Source organism: Populus euphratica, unplaced genomic scaffold, assembly GCF_000495115.2.
Source record: "Populus euphratica unplaced genomic scaffold, PopEup_1.0 scaffold265.1, whole genome shotgun sequence".
Taxonomy (NCBI): Eukaryota; Viridiplantae; Streptophyta; class Magnoliopsida; order Malpighiales; family Salicaceae; genus Populus; species Populus euphratica.
The window spans coordinates 200,277-217,922 of NW_011500148.1; the positions used below are offsets into that span (position 1 = coordinate 200,277).

The window sequence follows — 17,646 nt, forward strand, 5'->3', positions numbered from 1 at the left end:
AAATGCATATATGTGTGTTTTATGGATGGAGGGCATATTTAGAACGTACATAAAAGTATGTTTGTAGTTTTTTTTAAAAATATATTTTTATTTAAAAATATATTCAAATAATTTTTTAAAAATTAATATTTTTATATTTTTAAAATTACCACATTAAAATGATGAAAAGGTTTTTTTTTTAAATCAGGACCTTAAACAGTGACTGAACCAAGCAGGTCATCTTTAAATCCATGCATGTGAACACGTGGAAGTATCATTCATGTCAGAATACCAAACCTTGGACAGCTCATGATCAAAGGAAACAGGCAAAGTAAAGAATAGCAATTATTTTTATCAACTTCATCAGAAGTCGGGCAAGCCGAGAGTAATAACGAAAACATGTATCCAGTGGATACGTTTTGTAGAGTAATACAAACGGTAAGACTGATGTTTAAAAAATGATAAAACAGTAGAAATCCTAGCAGGTGTTGACTGATGATGACAGAAGAGCCATAAATCACGCTCTCAATTATAGATGAAAAACAGGATGGAAGCAGCTGTGTGGAAATTAAGAGCTAGTGGGGCTTCGTCAATCAACATTAATCCAATTATATAGCCAGCTTCAACATGCTTGGTCTCCAACACTATACTTTATATGTCTCTGTCTCTCTTGCATTCTGGTGGCAGTGAAGGGTATCTTGATCTATCAGTGCAGTAGTTGTAGATGGTGTATTTCTGGCGTACCCATCTGAGCCTCCTGTACTGCAAGGCATCAAGATCCTGGAACTCCTTCTGGTCCCACCATCTGGTACCCTGTGTGGCACAGAATTTCGCTTCCACGGAGGCCTCACAGCCATCTATGTGGAAGCTCTTGTAGGAAGCTATAAAGGGCGCCTTGGACCAGTCTGTCTTCTCAAGTCCACCTCTGGTAGCCCAATCATCGGCGTTCCATAGGCTTGAGTATATCTTCATTGGCTGGTTGAAAGGAAATTTCACTCCCAAGTCTTTGCAGTTCTTGAACACTCTGATTGGCACATCATCCACGAAGAACCTGAAGGGCACCACTCATATAATTAATCCAACAGCATATACAAAAAATCGTTTTAACCCATTTCTCATATAGAGACATTGATCACGCACACATGAAGTTGCCAAGAACATGCCACTTGCACTGCAACTTATTAAAATAAACTGCATGTACAAGAAGTTAATTAAATACTATATTATTAAACAAATTGGTTGATAAGAGTATTAAATTTTACGGTTGATCAGATTGGATTTTTCATCACATACCATGCTTGGCACATGCGTGATTTACTTTATAAGAACAGGACGGCCCAAGTTTATGTTATAAATTGTCCATTTCACATAATCAAATTTCGAAAAAAGTGTAGACCAGCTCAAAAGTTATGTCGGGATCGATAGTTGAAAACAAAAATTTCGAGTCAGAAAAGAAACCTACTTTTACCAAATTTCACACACAGTCCTCCAAGGTTTCGTTGATTTGTTTCTTCATTTCATATCTGTGTTTTTTGGCAATAAATTTAGTTGGATGCCAGTTGCATCAATGAGTTAGCTAGAATTCATTTATGCTGCTACATTATTTTAGTTAGCTATTGAGGATCACTCCATCCCAAGGCCAAACTTTTGGATTTGAAGGACAAAAAAAAGTATAGTTAGATACCAAACTTGTTCATTCTTTTTCAGGGAACGAAATCTAAAAGATTGATAGACCCACCACCACCCAACATCTATGCAGTCACATGAAACCCTCAAGAGTTTAGCCTATAACAGAGCTGCTGAAAAGAGAAAGGATCTGTATAGCTAATCTAACTAATTTGAAAAAGAAATTTAGTCGGTTCAGGTGCGGAGCCTTTCTTCTTTTTGTGAGAAGGTTCCTACAAAATTAGTGCAGAAAGATATAATAGGAAAGGATACTTACACTACCAGATACGAATTCCATAGGACGGAGTAAGAGTGGTATCTTATGGTTGGGTCAAACCAAAGGTAAATCCTCTGTTCTCTGTCTCCCTTGCCTCCTGTGAAAACATTTGTCTGCAAAATATAAGGCTGGCCAGTCCTGTTTCCTAAGAACTCAAAGTCTATCTCATCATGCTCTGAGTTTTGTGAAGATAGCTGCCAAAGAAACACACGAACAATAAATTAATGTTAAAAAAATGGAATTAGAAGTTGGGAATGGTGATAAAGGGAAAGGTCTTCTAAAATCCTAAAGAAGTGAGATGAAAATGATCAGTCACGATGTGATGAGAAACGCTTACATAGAAAGCAGTAACTGTTCCAGCTGAATCACCAGGAACCAACTTCATTTGCATACTGAAATGGCCAAATAAGTATGACCCTTTTGATTGGAAACCAGTACCTTCGCAATATCAAACCCACTGCTGTTAGCACGATATACTATGTTTTGATGAAGAAAAACAAGGAATAAAAAGCCAGGAAGCTGTGTTGAAATGTAATGAACGATGGATAGCAAAAAAAAAAAGGATTGATCTGATTGTAGTATACCGGTGTATTTATCCAACTGGAGCTGAATCTCGGAGCCTCCTCTGAAGTACTTAATGTGGTCAAAAGCCCATGTAGGAACATAGTTCCTTCCAAAAGGCACATCCACTGGCTTCCTTGGGGCAGCTCCCATTGTCCCAGATACCATAAACAGCATGCCAAGAAAAAAAGTCCATAGAGAAGCAGCCATATCTCTGCACATTTCAAAAGAAATGTGAGTTCTTGAGACACAATATAAGACCTTAAAGGGACTAGAGATGTTGAGCATGAGAGGAATCAAGATGCAAGCATATTCAAGGTTCTAGAGCTAGCATTACCTGAGCGTAGAGAGTACTCCTGAAGGGGAGCTAATTGGATGAGGAGAATGGAGGAGGAGAGGCCCTTTAAATAGTGGTTATTTCAAAACTAAAATTAAATTATTGGAGGGTATGCGGGGGCAAACTATTTGATTTGATTAAAAAAACTATAATAATTGGCAGTGGTAATACAGCTAGCTAGTAGCTACCACAACAGCCTATTTTAATTTTTATGTGATAGTGGGTAGAGGAGAAATGTGCAATTATTTAACTTCTGGATGTTGAAAAAGTGGATGGACTAGGAGGCCATGCTCGATGACAGGCGAAGAATGTGTTTTGAAAACATCTTGAAAGTTGGAAACGCTGAGACTCGTGTGGTATTTGTTTATTTTTCTTGGGGGGTTGATGGGAAAGGAAAAATATGAGCACAGCTGACCAATCTTGAAATTTCCTTCTCTCTTTCTTTCTAGCTGCATCTCTCACCTAAGATATCTGGGCCACCTTCACATATTCGGCTTTTGTCCCTGGTTTTTTCTCTTTTCGAGGACTGCACTTTTCTGCTTTTGTCTCGGGCTCTTTTGCTAATGATGACTTCAAGCCCACCGACTCTACTACGGTGACGTTTGGCGTAAAGGAAGGAGATTTCTACCGTCAAGGTAAAATTCAAAAGATCAGGTAAAACGTTCTTTCGTTTTTTCTTTCAAAACAGTTATGAGAGATGAAGGTTCCGCTTCCTTATCTGGGAAAGCATTTCTCGTTGTGGTCACTTGCTATATAAAACATTGATTTTGTTAATAGGCTAATTGCAAGTGCAGAGAGGCAAATTTGAGAGAAGCAAGCAAGCAAGTGAATGGGTGGAATACTTTCTAATTTTCCTTCCTAGGAAACCCACGATTCGTTCTTACATTGTTAATCACAAAGGCATGTGTCTTCGTTTTGATACAGACGAAACTTTCACAGTATGTGAGAATATGGAGGAAAAAAAGTTTGATATATAAAATCATGTTATTATATATTGAAAGGATAAGATTATACATAAATCAAATTCGGCGAGAAAAAACAAAAACAACACTATTTATGAACAGAAACAAATTAAGAAAATTGCATGGGTGGTGCAATGAACAGGAAAAAAAACGAAAAAAAAAATTAATACTCACATGAACAGTGCAAGGAACCAATTTTTAAAAAAAATAAAATTAAAAAAAGAGAAAAAAACTAAAAAAAAAATTTGCACTGTTTTATGGTAACAGTGCAATGGATAGTAAAATACACATTATTTTTATTTTAGTTTTGTTGGTAATTAGTTCATCTAAAAACAATCTACCGGTCATTATCTCCTTAATAATTCACCTCTTTTTTTAAAAGAAAAAAAACGAATAAAGTTAGATTTTACAAAGATAATTTATAACCACTTGTCAAACATAACATTAGGAAAAGAAAAGAAAAGGTGAAGTATTAAAATTCAAATTACTTCTTACGAAAGATTTTGCCTAGCCTTTTGGTGCATATATATTCTGCGTATAGTCTACGTAAATGCCCCATATAAGCAACTTGAGAAATTAAACCCCGACCCATCAACTGATATCATAACTTACCATCAAGGAATTAGATCAGTTTTGTGACCAATATTAATTTTTTTTGGTTTTAAATGAGCGATGCATGGATTTTTAGAGGAAACAGTGAACAATGACACTTTGTCACTAGTGAAGAGATATGTACAGAAGACAACCTTTGAAATCCAGATGTGCTCCTGTCGTTGCGAGTTAGGGCTGGGGACTTGCAGGAACGCTGTTAGACTCCCCCCCGCATCCACTCAATTTTATTTCCGAACGTGCCAAACATAGTGAAAAAAATAGTTTCAGAACGAGAGAAACAAGAAGAAAACCGAAAGGTGCCCCCCACTATCCAGTGGCCCATACTGCAGAGCATCACCATGTGTTTGCACGATCCATGTCTTTCTTATCAGTTCTCACCGATCGCCACTTTCCATGTCCCTTTGTTTGAACAGACATAGCTAGCTTACGTTAAATCCTAAGAAGGTACATGTTGAGCAAGGCATAACTACGTTTTCCTTTGCCAGGACGCATCATTTATTGTTGTTCTTTTTTCTGCTCGACAGACATTTTCGTTCCTGCAGAATTCTGTTCTCTTGATTCGTTTATCAAAAGTCAGATAATTTTATGTTCCCTTTACTTATACTCTAGAGATTTGAATCTCACTTACACGATTCGATTTGTATTCGAGACCTTGTTTATATACAATTAAGAAACATCACTTCGATGATGAAAGGTTGCCTTATTTTTAAATTTATTTTACTGATGATATTACATTTTTTAAAAGATAATAAAAGAAAAGGAATTATTCTTGAAAAATGAAAACCAAAGTATCAACATCACTGGAACAGAAAACGAGATTATGAAATCTATTGCATGTTGCCTGTAGGTGCTCCGAGTTTTTAGAGAACAACTTTTAAATAATTCTATTAAGAATGATTGATGTGATTTTAAATACGTTCGATTGTTTGTTTTTGCATAATATCTTAATATTAAAAATAAATTTAAAAAAATAAAAAATTATTTTAATATATTTTTAAATTAAAATACTTTAAAAAATATTTATAATAAAATAACAATTATATTGAAACATAATTGTTAATAATTCTAGAATGTAATCACAACATTTTAAGTTTAGGCTGATTTTTTAAAAATTAATATAAATTATATTTTAAAATTTAATCTAATAATTTAAATTTTTATATCAAACTTTGTTAGAAAATAATATTGAAATATTAATAATTAAATGATAATGAATTTGAATGTTATTATTTTTATTTATTTAATAAAAATTAAATATAAATTAATATAAACCTATACAAATTTTTAACTACGACAAGAAAGATGTGTCTCCTCCTTAGCTAAAGACCAGAAAGAGATAAAGAGCATGGGTGGGATTAAAATGTCAGAAAGATAGGGCCACAGTTTTTTCGCAATCACTGCAGTCTGGATATATATATATATAGGATTGGAGCAGGGGGTCCATGTGAGATTATCATGTGAAATGGTCTCCGAACTCTGAACAGTGTCATCCCTGCACATGAATGCGTTCATGTAGTGCCACCCAAGATATATACTAAACCCCCGACGTCAGTAAATCTCGACGGGCCACCCAGGGGAGAACCTGCCTGGTGCAAATCGTGATTTGTGACGATATCCTACCGCTGCACAGTGGGTCTTTTGTTATCTTTTTCTAAACTGATTCTGAACTGGCATTTCTGGGGTATTCCAGCTCCATCCGGCTTGCCTTACTGTTTGATCACCCAGAAAGATTCCGATGCCAGTTATTAATGGTGAATCTTTCTTTTTTCCTTTCCCCCTGCAATCCTCTTCCTAAGTTTTTAATCGGATAAGTGCATAAACTCAGCCTCCTTTCTCAAACCTTACCATAAAAAATATCAAATTAATATTTTTTTTATAATTTTATAATAGTTTTAGCCATGGTTTGTATTTTAAACAAGGTTTATATGGTAATCCCACCCTGTATTTAAGTGTCATCAATCAGCATGTATATGAGTTGAATTTGAACTAAGTTTCTCAACGCGTGTGGTTTTTGCAAACTGATTTGAATTTTTTTATTAAAAAAAATTATAAGTGCATTTGCTAAAAAAAATATTTTGACTTTTAAATTAAATCAAGATGTTGATTTAATAAAAAATAACTTTTTTAATTTATACATTCTAATTTCTATTACATTTTTTGAAAAAAAATATGATAAAAAAAAACAATATACTCATGACTAAGGTTTTAGTATTTAAATAATAGATGATTATACATTTATATTCCGGTAACTAGAAAAGTAAAGGGTTGGTGGTTGAGGTTTAAATTCCTATAAAACAATTCTATCTAAAGTTTTGAGATTTTTCAATGATTAAATTAGCAATTTTATAATAAATAAAAATATAAGTGTTTAATGAATGTTTGTTATTAATCTTTTATGATAAATACTTTATGAATAAATTAAATAAAAAAATAAAACTTACATTTATATATCTGGTTCGGGAATATTTATATTCTTTTGTATTATCAACCATGTCCCTCTTTATCTTAAATATTTTTGTAAAGAAAAAATTCATGACATTAATACTAATAAAAATATATTTTTTACAGTTTTAATACGTGGATGAGAATTATTTGTTCACATCGTTAATGCCGACGGGCTATAAAACACTTTAAGACCATATTTCGTTCGTGTGAATCTCTAAGAAAGCAGTCGCCATCGTGAAGTGCACAGATGTCGAGTTGTCAAGATTGATGATTGACGTGGCACATCCATCTGGATAAAACGGCGCCTAACAAAAATCAAACGCACCTTAGCTGTCTATTAATAATTCATTGCTGGTGCGTGGAAGCTACCCATATTTAACCACTTGGGGGTTTGGCTCATGTCATTGGCAACAGCAAGGATTGAATAGATAGATCAGAGATAAACTAGACGTGTAACCGTGTTTTTGCGAATTATTATCATCATCATAAAAAATAATATTCAAATGCTATAAGAATGTTTTTTAAAATTGACTAAATTAAATAAATTAATTTTATTTTTAATTATATTATAAAAAATAATAATAACAGATAATGATAACTTAAAAAAAATTAAAAAAAAACCCAACTAATTAAATATAAGATAAAAATAGATAAAAAAAAAAACTCAAGTTAGTATTAAATTAGCATGATAAACCTGTAATCTGAGTAATATAGATGGAATAACTTAATATAAAATAAATAAGAAAAAATTATAAAATTTAATTTTCAATAAACTAATTTGTAGAAATATGAAAACTAAAAAAAATAACAAATAAAAAAACCTTAAAAAACTAAAATTATATAAGATGAATAAATTTTACGCCCTAGATCATCCTAATAGGATGACTCAATCAAAGCCAAAACATGAAAAATGATGAAGATTAATTTAAATAATCAAATTTTGAAGGATAAATTGAAAAATAATATTATAATTCTTGTTTTTTAAAAAGCAACTTCATCAAAAAAGACTGGGTCAACCTAATTTAACCCTCTAAATTTATGATTCAGGTTATGAGATTTAAATAATATAATATAAAAGAAAACATAAAACATGACAAAATTCATAAAAAAAAACTCAATGTTAAGTAATGAGATCTTAAAAAAAAAATAAACAAAAAAAAACAAACGATGTTAACATGTGTTAACTTTTCAAACTCATGACTTATGTTATTAGGCCAAAAGCACCATATATAGAAAAATTACATAGCTAAATTCTCAACTAATCAAATATTAAAATATAAAATTTATATAAATAATAATAATAATAATACAAAAGAATTCTAAACAAAAAATAGTAATTAAAGAAATGATGAACAAAATTGAAATAAAAAACTAAATTAGAGAATAACTATAGATTTTTTAATTAAAGTTGAAATTAAAAAAAAATCAATTTAACAAAAAGAAAGAAAATCAAAAGATCAATAACCAAATTAAAAAAAATAACATCTCATAATTTAGGATTGAATGATGAAATTAAAAATAAATTAAAATTTTATAACAGGAAAAAAAATAGAAATAAAAAAGAAGAATCAAATCTTGAAATTTCAATAAATAAAAAGACAACTCTATTTTTTTAAATAATTAAAGAAATTTTCAAGGAGAAAAAAGAAGAAAAAGATAAAAAAAAAATATTACCAACAACAAATCGTTCAATTATCAACACAAAGATATCATAATGATCCCAATGATACTATGAAGGGAGATTTTTGTTCTCTAGAAGATGTCATACGTGTTGTCAAAATACCTTGGACGCTTTCCAAATGCTAGCATTTACACTTTTGAGTTTTTTTTAATTATATTTTATACTCATTAAAATATTAAATTACCATTCAACTAACTTAATTATAACTAAACAGCTAGGTTGAAAATACAAAAAAAACCCCATATACATCATTTTATTTTATTTTATTTTGCTTTTATGGATAGTTTACACGTTTTATTATGCTATAAAAATGTGAAAAAATTGAGTTATTTCTGGTCAATCTAATAATCATTGATGGGTCTTGAGAAAAATTAAACTACCTCTCTAATATTAAATTAAAAGATTTTTTTTTAGGAAGAGCAAAATCATCATTAAAGAGCAAAATCATCATTAAACCAAATAAACAATGTTTTTCCTTGGATAGTTAATTTTTATCAATTCTAATATATATATAAAAAAGTGAGCTAATACTCTTGATAAAAACTTGCTTAATCATGAAAGGAGGACGCCTTCATGGGTTACTGGCCTCACACTTGCCTTGGTTTAAGTATGCCCTTTCTCAAAATAGTCCCACAGGAGATGTTGAATGGTTACCCATGCAGCCTGTCTGTTAAACATTAAATTATTATTTTTTTTTCAAAAATACTTTTCCATCACAAAAATAAACAGTGCCAAAAAGCATCAGTCGGGCAGAGCTGGGCCAACTGGCTTTGAGACTGGAGCTGCATGTTTGGGCTATCAATTTATGTTGATTGGGCTTTATTGTTTTTGTTCTTTTCCTTTCCCTTTGGCAATTTCTCTGTTCTCAACCTTAATTTACAATCAGGACTCCTTTAATAATAAGCAATATTCTATCTTAGTTTTTAAACCCCGACTAGTAGTTGATCTAAAATAAATCTCGAGTTTAACTCAAATTAATTTAATTTTTTATTTTTATAAAAAATAAAAATAACACAATTAATAAAAATATTTTTAAAAATAATTAATAGTTTTAATCGGGTCAGAGTTGACTTAACTTCTTAACCGGCTTGATCATGTCAGGTTTTAAGGCAATATCATCCATGACTCTATAGCTTCATCTCATCCTCGTTTATTATTAGAGGAGTGGATGGAGCAGCTGGTAAAGAAATATGATGTCTAAACATTGACTTCGGTGGGTGCGTGAAAGCCATTAAACACATGTACTGTAGAAGGAGAGAAGGAGATCCCGACTCCTTCCAGGTTCCAAAGGTAACAGATTTGTAAATATTTTTTAAAACAAGGCTAAAAATAAAAATTGCAATTTGATTCATTCACTCTACACGGGGAAGGAATTTTGATTTTTATTATAACAATGTTAATTCTACGTATAAAATTTCCTTGAAATCACCTTCCAACTAATAAATCAATAATATGCAATTCTTCTTCTAAGAACAGCACCAGCTTATCGAAAGATTCTTCCAAGACACTTTCAAAAAATTTCATGCAATGCATTCATGGAGTTAGGGTCCACTCATTCCGTGCATGAAATTTCAACTTAATTGTTATAGAAAGACTTTGATATATATATATATATGTCCGAATTTGAAAGGAGCCGAAGTTAGATTTGTGGATTGTTTTGGCCTTCATTCCTTTCCTTTCCTCGGGAGCTAAACTCCCCGTGAAGAGCAGGTGAAAAATATGACAAAGACCAGGTTCATCACGCCGACTATCAGCGGTCCAAGTTTCTATGTCGTAGTTCCAGTTTGACTTTTGCAACTTTCTTCGGGAGAAGATTGTGCATCCGCGTTCCGGGAAATAGGGTGATGGAGACGCATTGCCTCGAACCATTTTCACATAATTTTGAAGAAGAAGCTCTTGACAAATCTCCCTCATTTTCAACACTCTTTGATTTCACTCGCGTCATGGGTTTCTCTTTAAATGAGCACCGTGTTTTTGCTCATGTATATTGCTCAAATTGACCTGTTCACCTTAGCGATTCGATTTACATCAATTGTCTTCGGAGCAAATACCGGGAATGATGAGAAAAAAGAAGAAGCAAAGAGGTCAAATTGATGATGGGAACTTGTTTTATTCGAATTGTTTATTGTTTGAGTTTTAAATTGTTTTTTTTTCAGTTAAAATTTATTTTTTTAGTGTTTTTAAATAATTTTAATTTATTAATATAAAAAATAATTTTAAAAAAATTAAAAAATATTTTAAAAATAACATTACCGTATCATTTCAAACAATTCCTTTCAAATGAAAATGCATGGCAGTTGGTTTGTCCGTGAGATTGTAAAGAATAGCTACTTCCACTTAATAAAATAAACTTGTGACGTTACCATGCCGGGCCGATTGCTTCGTTTAATAACGATTAAAAACTAAGCTCGTTAATTAAATCATGATAAGTTGATTATTTCTTAAAAGTCTACTTCTAGCTATGAAAGTGAATTTTAATTAAAATAATATTTTCTTTTAAAAATTATTTTCAATATCAACATATTAAAATAATCTAAAAATACTAAAAATATATTAATTTAAAATAAAAAATTTAAATTTCAAATTTTCTTAAAAACAATTCTAAAATAAAAAAACAAACGGGTCAAGAGTCTTGAAAAGCATCACAATCTTCTTGGTTTTAACACAAAAGTAAACCACAATGTAACCAAAATGATTAAAAAAAGAATGGAAATATTTGACAGATACTTGGAAGAAGTTGTCATCACGTCCCATATAATCTTACCATACTTAAGTTATGCTTTTAGACAAAATATTTGAGCTTGATTTGAATAATTAAAATTGCCCCACTGCTTCTTGGGATTAGACATTGAGCCGGGCCCCATTTTCTTATCACAAAATAAAATAAATTAAGGGTCTCTTTTCTTTCGGTTTGGTACAAGATTTCAGCTAGAAGTTGGGTAAGTTAACATTGATTAATATGAGTTAATTTAATTCTATTTATAAAAAAAAGGTTAAAAATACATCATTTTAAAAAATAACATTTTTAAAAATTAACGAATTTTAACCAAATCAACCTTTTAATCTCAACTCTACTTATTTTGTTTTAAAAAAAACTTGACTCAAATCAAACTTCATATCAATTCATTGGGCCAATCTAGTATATCATAAATTGAGTACAGTATTGTGCATGTTACACAAGAGAATGAAGCATGATGATAACATTGAGTACTATGTGCTGAAAAAAGGATACAAAGCTTATCAATACAAATTACTTTTAATAATTTGTGAAGAAGGTTTCCTAGCTCGAAAGAAGGGGAAGAGATCGGCATGATACATTACTAAATATCAATGTAATCCTACATGAACGGTTTATAAGAGAAGATTCTAGTTAGAGGAAGAGAGATTATGGTAAGCTCCATTCGCAATTATAAAAAAAAAAATAGAAAACCTAGATAAAGCTTACAGGATCAATAATTCATAAATGAATTTGCATTTATAACATTTTATTGGTTGTATGGTTGCCTCAACTAGCATTGATACCTAGCTCTAGTCGTTCCTAGATGTATCGGTCTCATCACCGCTTCTTTTTTATATGCCCAACAATTCGTGATGGATAACGACAGTCATTTGATGATGGGAAGCCTCAGTTACCAAGATGTAATATTGTGCTGCTGATTGGTTAGCACTAATGCTAGAATGAAGAAGTGCATTATTTTGTCATTCTCGTGGCGGCATTAAATCTTTAGCATCCATCAATAATCCAGAGAAAACATAAAAAGATTTGATGAACAAAACAGTCACAAATATGACTATTAAATTTATAATTGTTTATTAAATTTATAGTTGTATTTTTTTTAAAATAATGCAAATAAAGTATGTATGAATAGAATTATTTCAATTCAATATTATTCTCTAACATATTTTTTTAAGTGAAAATCTTTTAAATTTGAAACTTGTACAAGTCTATATTATTTTTTGCTTGATTTTTTTATCAAATAAATAGAAATGATGAGATTCAAATTCATAGCCACTTGGTTATTAAAACTTTAATACTATATCAAAAAACCATCTCAACTCAATTACTTAAACTTTTAAGTAGGGTTTTATGATATAATTTATATTATTCTCTAACACATGTTTAAAGATTTACAAAATATTTAAATAGAAAAGAAAAAACCTTACCTCTACTAGAAAATAAATAACAATTCAAAATCATAAAGAAAATAAATATAAAATTCAAAAATTAATAATGAATTTAAAAAGGTTTAGGAAGAATAACAAAATTAGCTTAAATAATAATTTTTAAACCCTATTTCGGGAGATTCATTAAACTCATAGGAAAATTATACATAGAATTACCTGAAAAAACTTAATTTCAATTTAATGATTAGATATTTTATTATCGTTGTTGTTTTAAGCGGTTAATTAACCTAGTTTAGCATTGGTATAGTAAGAAAACACTAAAATTCAAGTGAGGGGGAGTGTAAAAATTTAGAAAAAAACTTTAAAAAAATTCTTCTTTCACTCATTGTAAAAAATAATTCTTTATGAATTAGGCTTAAATTCAAATTCTAATAGACAAAAAATAATATTTTGTATCTCAAAATATCTTTTTACCTTTTTACAATAAATTAAATCCAAGATCATAACTAGATCTAACCTGAATCCCAAACATGAGTTCGAGTAGGGCCAACATTCTACGTTTTGGTTTAAATTTAAAGCTTGCTTTACTTATAACTTTTCTACTCTAAAAATTTGAGTATTATTTAAATCAAATTTTAACTTTGAAACCTTTTATTTTATAAACACTAATTAAATTTTTTTTGTTTATTTATTATATAATGTAGAGTTTTTTAAAATATTCTTTTGAGTTTCAGCAAAACATGTTAATTAACTATGAAGATCTCGTTTACAGCTAGCGCAAATTAGGTGAATAAACGAAGATAAAAGGATATGCTTGGTAGTTGATGACTCTTTGACCGGCATCACTTTGTCGTGGTATTTGCGCACGTGACAGAAAGTATAAAAGATGCATGGAACCATTAATTAATTTATTCGCAACCGCCTCCATTTTTTTTCCTTACATTTTTGCGTCTGAATATATGAGGTTCCTCCTCCCTCTACTCTTTGTAAACTACAATATCTACACCAATCAACTTTCTGCTTAAAGTTAATATTTTCTTCTTATACTTTCCCTTTTCGAACTCACATTGTTTTAGCAAAAGTTTTGCAGGATAAGTACTGTAACTCAAAATGATCAGAAGCGAGGGCTTGAGGGGAGCTTATTCTGAGGACGGTTCGGACACAGAAAGCATAGCAAGTGACAGAACAGCTTTTAGTGGGCCTTTAGGATCAGGAGGAGGAGGACTTCTCAATAAAAAGCATTCTTCCAAGAAGAGCGCGGGGTTCAATACTCCTCCTGAAACCACCATAAATTCCAGCTTCACTGACGATTCATCTTCCTTTGTAGAGGTTACTTTGGATATTTGTGACGACTCTGTGGCAGTTCACAGCGTTCAGGGTGCTAATGAGGATCCCGAACTGACTTTGCTGGCGAAGACAGCGCTAGAGGGAAACAATTCCTCCTCGCTGCGGTCTTCCTTGTTTAGGAACACATCGTTCAAAATCAGGCAGGTTTCTCAGGAGCTAAAACGCTTCGCTTCAAGAAGGTCATCCACAGCTAGACGGTTTGATAGGACTAAGTCAGCTGCTGCTCATGCCTTGAAGGGACTTAAGTTCATTACTGCTAAAACTGGAAATAAATGGCCTGCTGTTGAGAAGCGATTTCAAGAACTTACTGCCTCTACCAATGGCCTCCTTCCATGTTCCTTGTTTGGCGAATGCATAGGTGAGTACCGCTGTTGGCTATTAACTTATTCGTCCTCCTTCTGCGATTGTTTTCTTACTGATCACTATATTTGTATACGACAGGTATGAACAAGGACTCTAAGGAATTTGCGAATGAATTATTTCGTGCACTTGCTCGGAGACATAACATAAATGGTGATTCAATTAACAAGGCACAGCTTGGACAGTTCTGGGATCAGATTGCTGATGAAAGCTTTGACTCTAGGCTCCAAACATTCTTTGATATGTAAAGTGTTTAATATTAATTGAACGGTTCTTTTTCCCTCTGAATTGTTGTCTATGTTGTTGATTAACAGTGACGTGTTTAATATTCGATAATCTGTGCAGGGTTGATAAAGATGCTGATGGAAGAATAACAGAAGAAGAAGTTTTGGAGGTAAGGTTCGAGTGAATATTTTATTAACGTGGAGCCGTTCAAACCAACAAAAAAAAAAATCACTCAATAGGCACGATTCTTCTTCTTCTTTTCGATAAGATGAACGGAATAAATTAATCGTGATTGATTTATCGACTTTATTTCTTACATACGATTAGCAGTTGTGATTGACCATATCAAATTTATTTGTAGATTATCAGTCTAAGTGCTTCCGCAAACAAGCTCTCCAACATTCAGAAACAAACCAAGGAGTATGCTGCACTGATTATGGAAGAATTAGACCCAGATAATGCTGGATACATCATGGTACAGCACACAAAAGTTTCCATCTTCTCAGTATAATTAAACGACAGCAAATGTTCATTTATTTTTCCGGGCATAATTTTTTTTTTAAAATAATATAAATTACATCTTGAAATTTTACTTATAAATTATGTTTTTAAGTTTAATTTTTTTTTTAATATAATATTATAGATTTTTGACATGAAAATTGTTGTTTTCGTGTCAATAAACAGATTTATAACTTGGAAACACTACTGTTGCAAGCTCCAACCCAATCCTTCAGAGTTAGCGATAGCCGAGTTCTGAGTGAATTATTGAGCCAAAAGCTGAAGCCTACACAAGAGAACAATCCATTAAAGAGATGGTACCCAAAAGTCAAGTACTTTTTGATGGATAACTGGCAGAGAGTTTGGATAATGATGTTGTGGATGGGAATCGTTGCCGGTTTATTTACTTTCAAGTTCATAGAGTATCGACACAATAAGGCCGCATACGATGTAATGGGCTATTGCGTTTGTGTTGCCAAAGGAGGGGCAGAGCCCCTTAAATTCAATATGGCCTTGATTTTACTACCAGTCTGCCGGAACACCATTACTTGGCTACGAAACAAGACCAAATTAGGAGTAGCTGTGCCTTTTGATGACAATCTAAATTTCCACAAGGTAATGAAACTAATCTATCCCATATTATGTTCGAGAAGTCTGCATGGTCTTAAAATCTAAGGATGCTTGTTATGATTTGTTTAGGTTATTGCAGTAGGAATTGCCATTGGAACTGGATTACATGCAGGGGCTCATATAACGTGTGATTTCCCCCGACTTCTTCACGCCACTGAAAAAGAATACGAGCCTCTGAAACCCTACTTTGGAGATGAGCAACCTGATAACTACGGGTGGTTTTTGAAAGGTGTGGAGGGGATCACAGGCATTATAATGGTAGTGCTAATGACCATAGCATTCACATTAGCCACGCCTTGGTTCCGTCGTAACAGGCTCAACCTGCCTAAACCTCTCAAGAAACTCACTGGTTTCAATGCATTCTGGTATTCCCACCATCTGTTCGTTATTGTCTACACTCTCCTCGTGGTCCATGGAATTTACCTCTACCTCACAAAGACATGGTATAAGAAAACGGTTAGTGCTTTATTCTTCCCTTGCGTCGCAACTGAATTAAGAATTTGCTTCTTTTCTACCTCTTAAGTTGTTATAAATAAACAATCCATTTCCAATTTTTCTTGACTGCAGACATGGATATACCTAGCAGTGCCGGTTATCCTTTATGCGTGTGAAAGGTTGATCAGGGCTTTTAGATCAAGCGTCAGAGCTGTTAAGATTCTGAAGGTACGGTAGAATGAAGTCTACATGAATTACGTACCACTTATCTTCAACTTCTACTGGCTAATCTGTAACACACTGAAGACCAGTACGTATTTTGTCCATGAACACTTTATCAGGTTGCCGTCTATCCTGGAAACGTCCTGGCATTGCACATGTCAAAGCCCCAAGGCTTCAAATACAAAAGCGGGCAGTACATGTTTGTCAACTGCGCTGCAGTTTCTCCATTTCAATTGTAAGTTAATTTAATTTCCATGGCAGATTGCTAGCTGGTGCCCACTTAATTAATTTTGCCAAAGAAACCCAATCCAATTACATTGTATAATTATTGACCATGGACGCTTATGCATAGTTGGTATGAACACAGGCACCCATTCTCTATCACTTCTTCGCCAGGAGATGACTACCTGAGCGTTCACATTCGAACACTCGGTGATTGGACGAGGCAACTGCAAACTGTTTTCTCCGAGGTCTGTTGTTAGCTAATGACTTCATGCAAACCAAATTTCCTTCGTGTTTTGTTCCGAACAATCTCTTATGTTTTCAATTGTTGTTAGGTTTGTCAGCCTTCACCTGCTGGGAAGAGTGGACTACTCAGAGCTGATATGCAAGGAGAAAACAATCCTAGGTAAATTAAGATGTTTAATCAGCCTTCTTCTTTAATGACTCTTTTCTTTACTTCGAGAACTTGTGCCAGTTACATTTATGTGAGGTTTATGGGCTGTCTCATTTGAAATATTGGTCGTCCATAATAGAAAGAGTGGTTTTATTGCCTTGAACATGTCAATGACAAGTGGCCATTAAATCAATGTTACAGCTTTCCTAAGATATTAATCGATGGTCCATTTGGAGCTCCGGCACAAGAGTACAAGAAATATGATGTGGTGCTACTTGTAGAAGTTTCAAAACAAGAAAAGCATATTTCTATTGGGTCACGAGGGAACAAGGTTCATTCGAGTGGTTCAAAGAGATAATGAATGAGGTGGCAGAGATGAACGACAAGCAGGTGATAGAATTGCACAACTATTGCACAAGTGTATATGAAGAAGGGGATGCAAGGTCAGCCCTCATTGCAATGCTCCAGTCATTACACCATGCCAAGAATGGCGTGGATGTTGTTTCAGGCACACTGGTCAAATCCCACTTTGCCAAACCCATCTGGCGACAAGTTTACAAGAAAATCGCTCTCCGACATCCAGATGCTCGAATTGGTCAGTTCACCGACCCTTGCCCACCCACTTCGTTGGGCCCTCCTTTTTTATTCCCCCCCCCCCCCCCCTCCTTC

At 32.9% G+C, this 17,646-nt stretch overlaps 1 protein-coding gene and 1 pseudogene across 2 annotated transcripts; one reads left to right on the forward strand and one right to left on the reverse strand.

Moving 5' to 3' along the window:
- Positions 1–311: 311 nt before the first annotated feature.
- Positions 312–2,928, reverse strand: XET (probable xyloglucan endotransglucosylase/hydrolase protein B). 2 transcript variants are annotated; one of them, XM_011006025.1, is made up of 5 exons: positions 2,820–2,928; positions 2,506–2,696; positions 2,259–2,359; positions 1,922–2,115; positions 312–1,030 (listed from the first exon to the last, which is right to left on the reverse strand). In XM_011006025.1, the coding sequence occupies exons 2-5, from the start codon at positions 2,690–2,692 to the stop codon at positions 631–633; spliced, it is 882 nt and encodes a 293-aa protein (XP_011004327.1). In that variant the 5' UTR covers positions 2,693–2,696; positions 2,820–2,928; the 3' UTR covers positions 312–630.
- A 10,611-nt stretch (positions 2,929–13,539) lies between these two features.
- LOC105110850 (respiratory burst oxidase homolog protein C-like) overlaps positions 13,540–17,646 on the forward strand; it is a 4,591-nt pseudogene continuing 484 nt past the window's right edge.

Coding starts and splice junctions, on each gene's coding strand:
- XET (XM_011006025.1), bottom strand. CDS start 2,692: ATGGCTGCTTCTCTATGGACTTTTTTTCTTGGCATGCTGTTTATGGTA. Junction 2,116..2,258: donor GAACAGTTACTGCTTTCTAT/GTAAGCGTTTCT, acceptor TTTCTTTGGCAG/CTATCTTCACAAAACTCAGA. Junction 1,031..1,921: donor TGGAATTCGTATCTGGTAGT/GTAAGTATCCTT, acceptor GGTGCCCTTCAG/GTTCTTCGTGGATGATGTGC.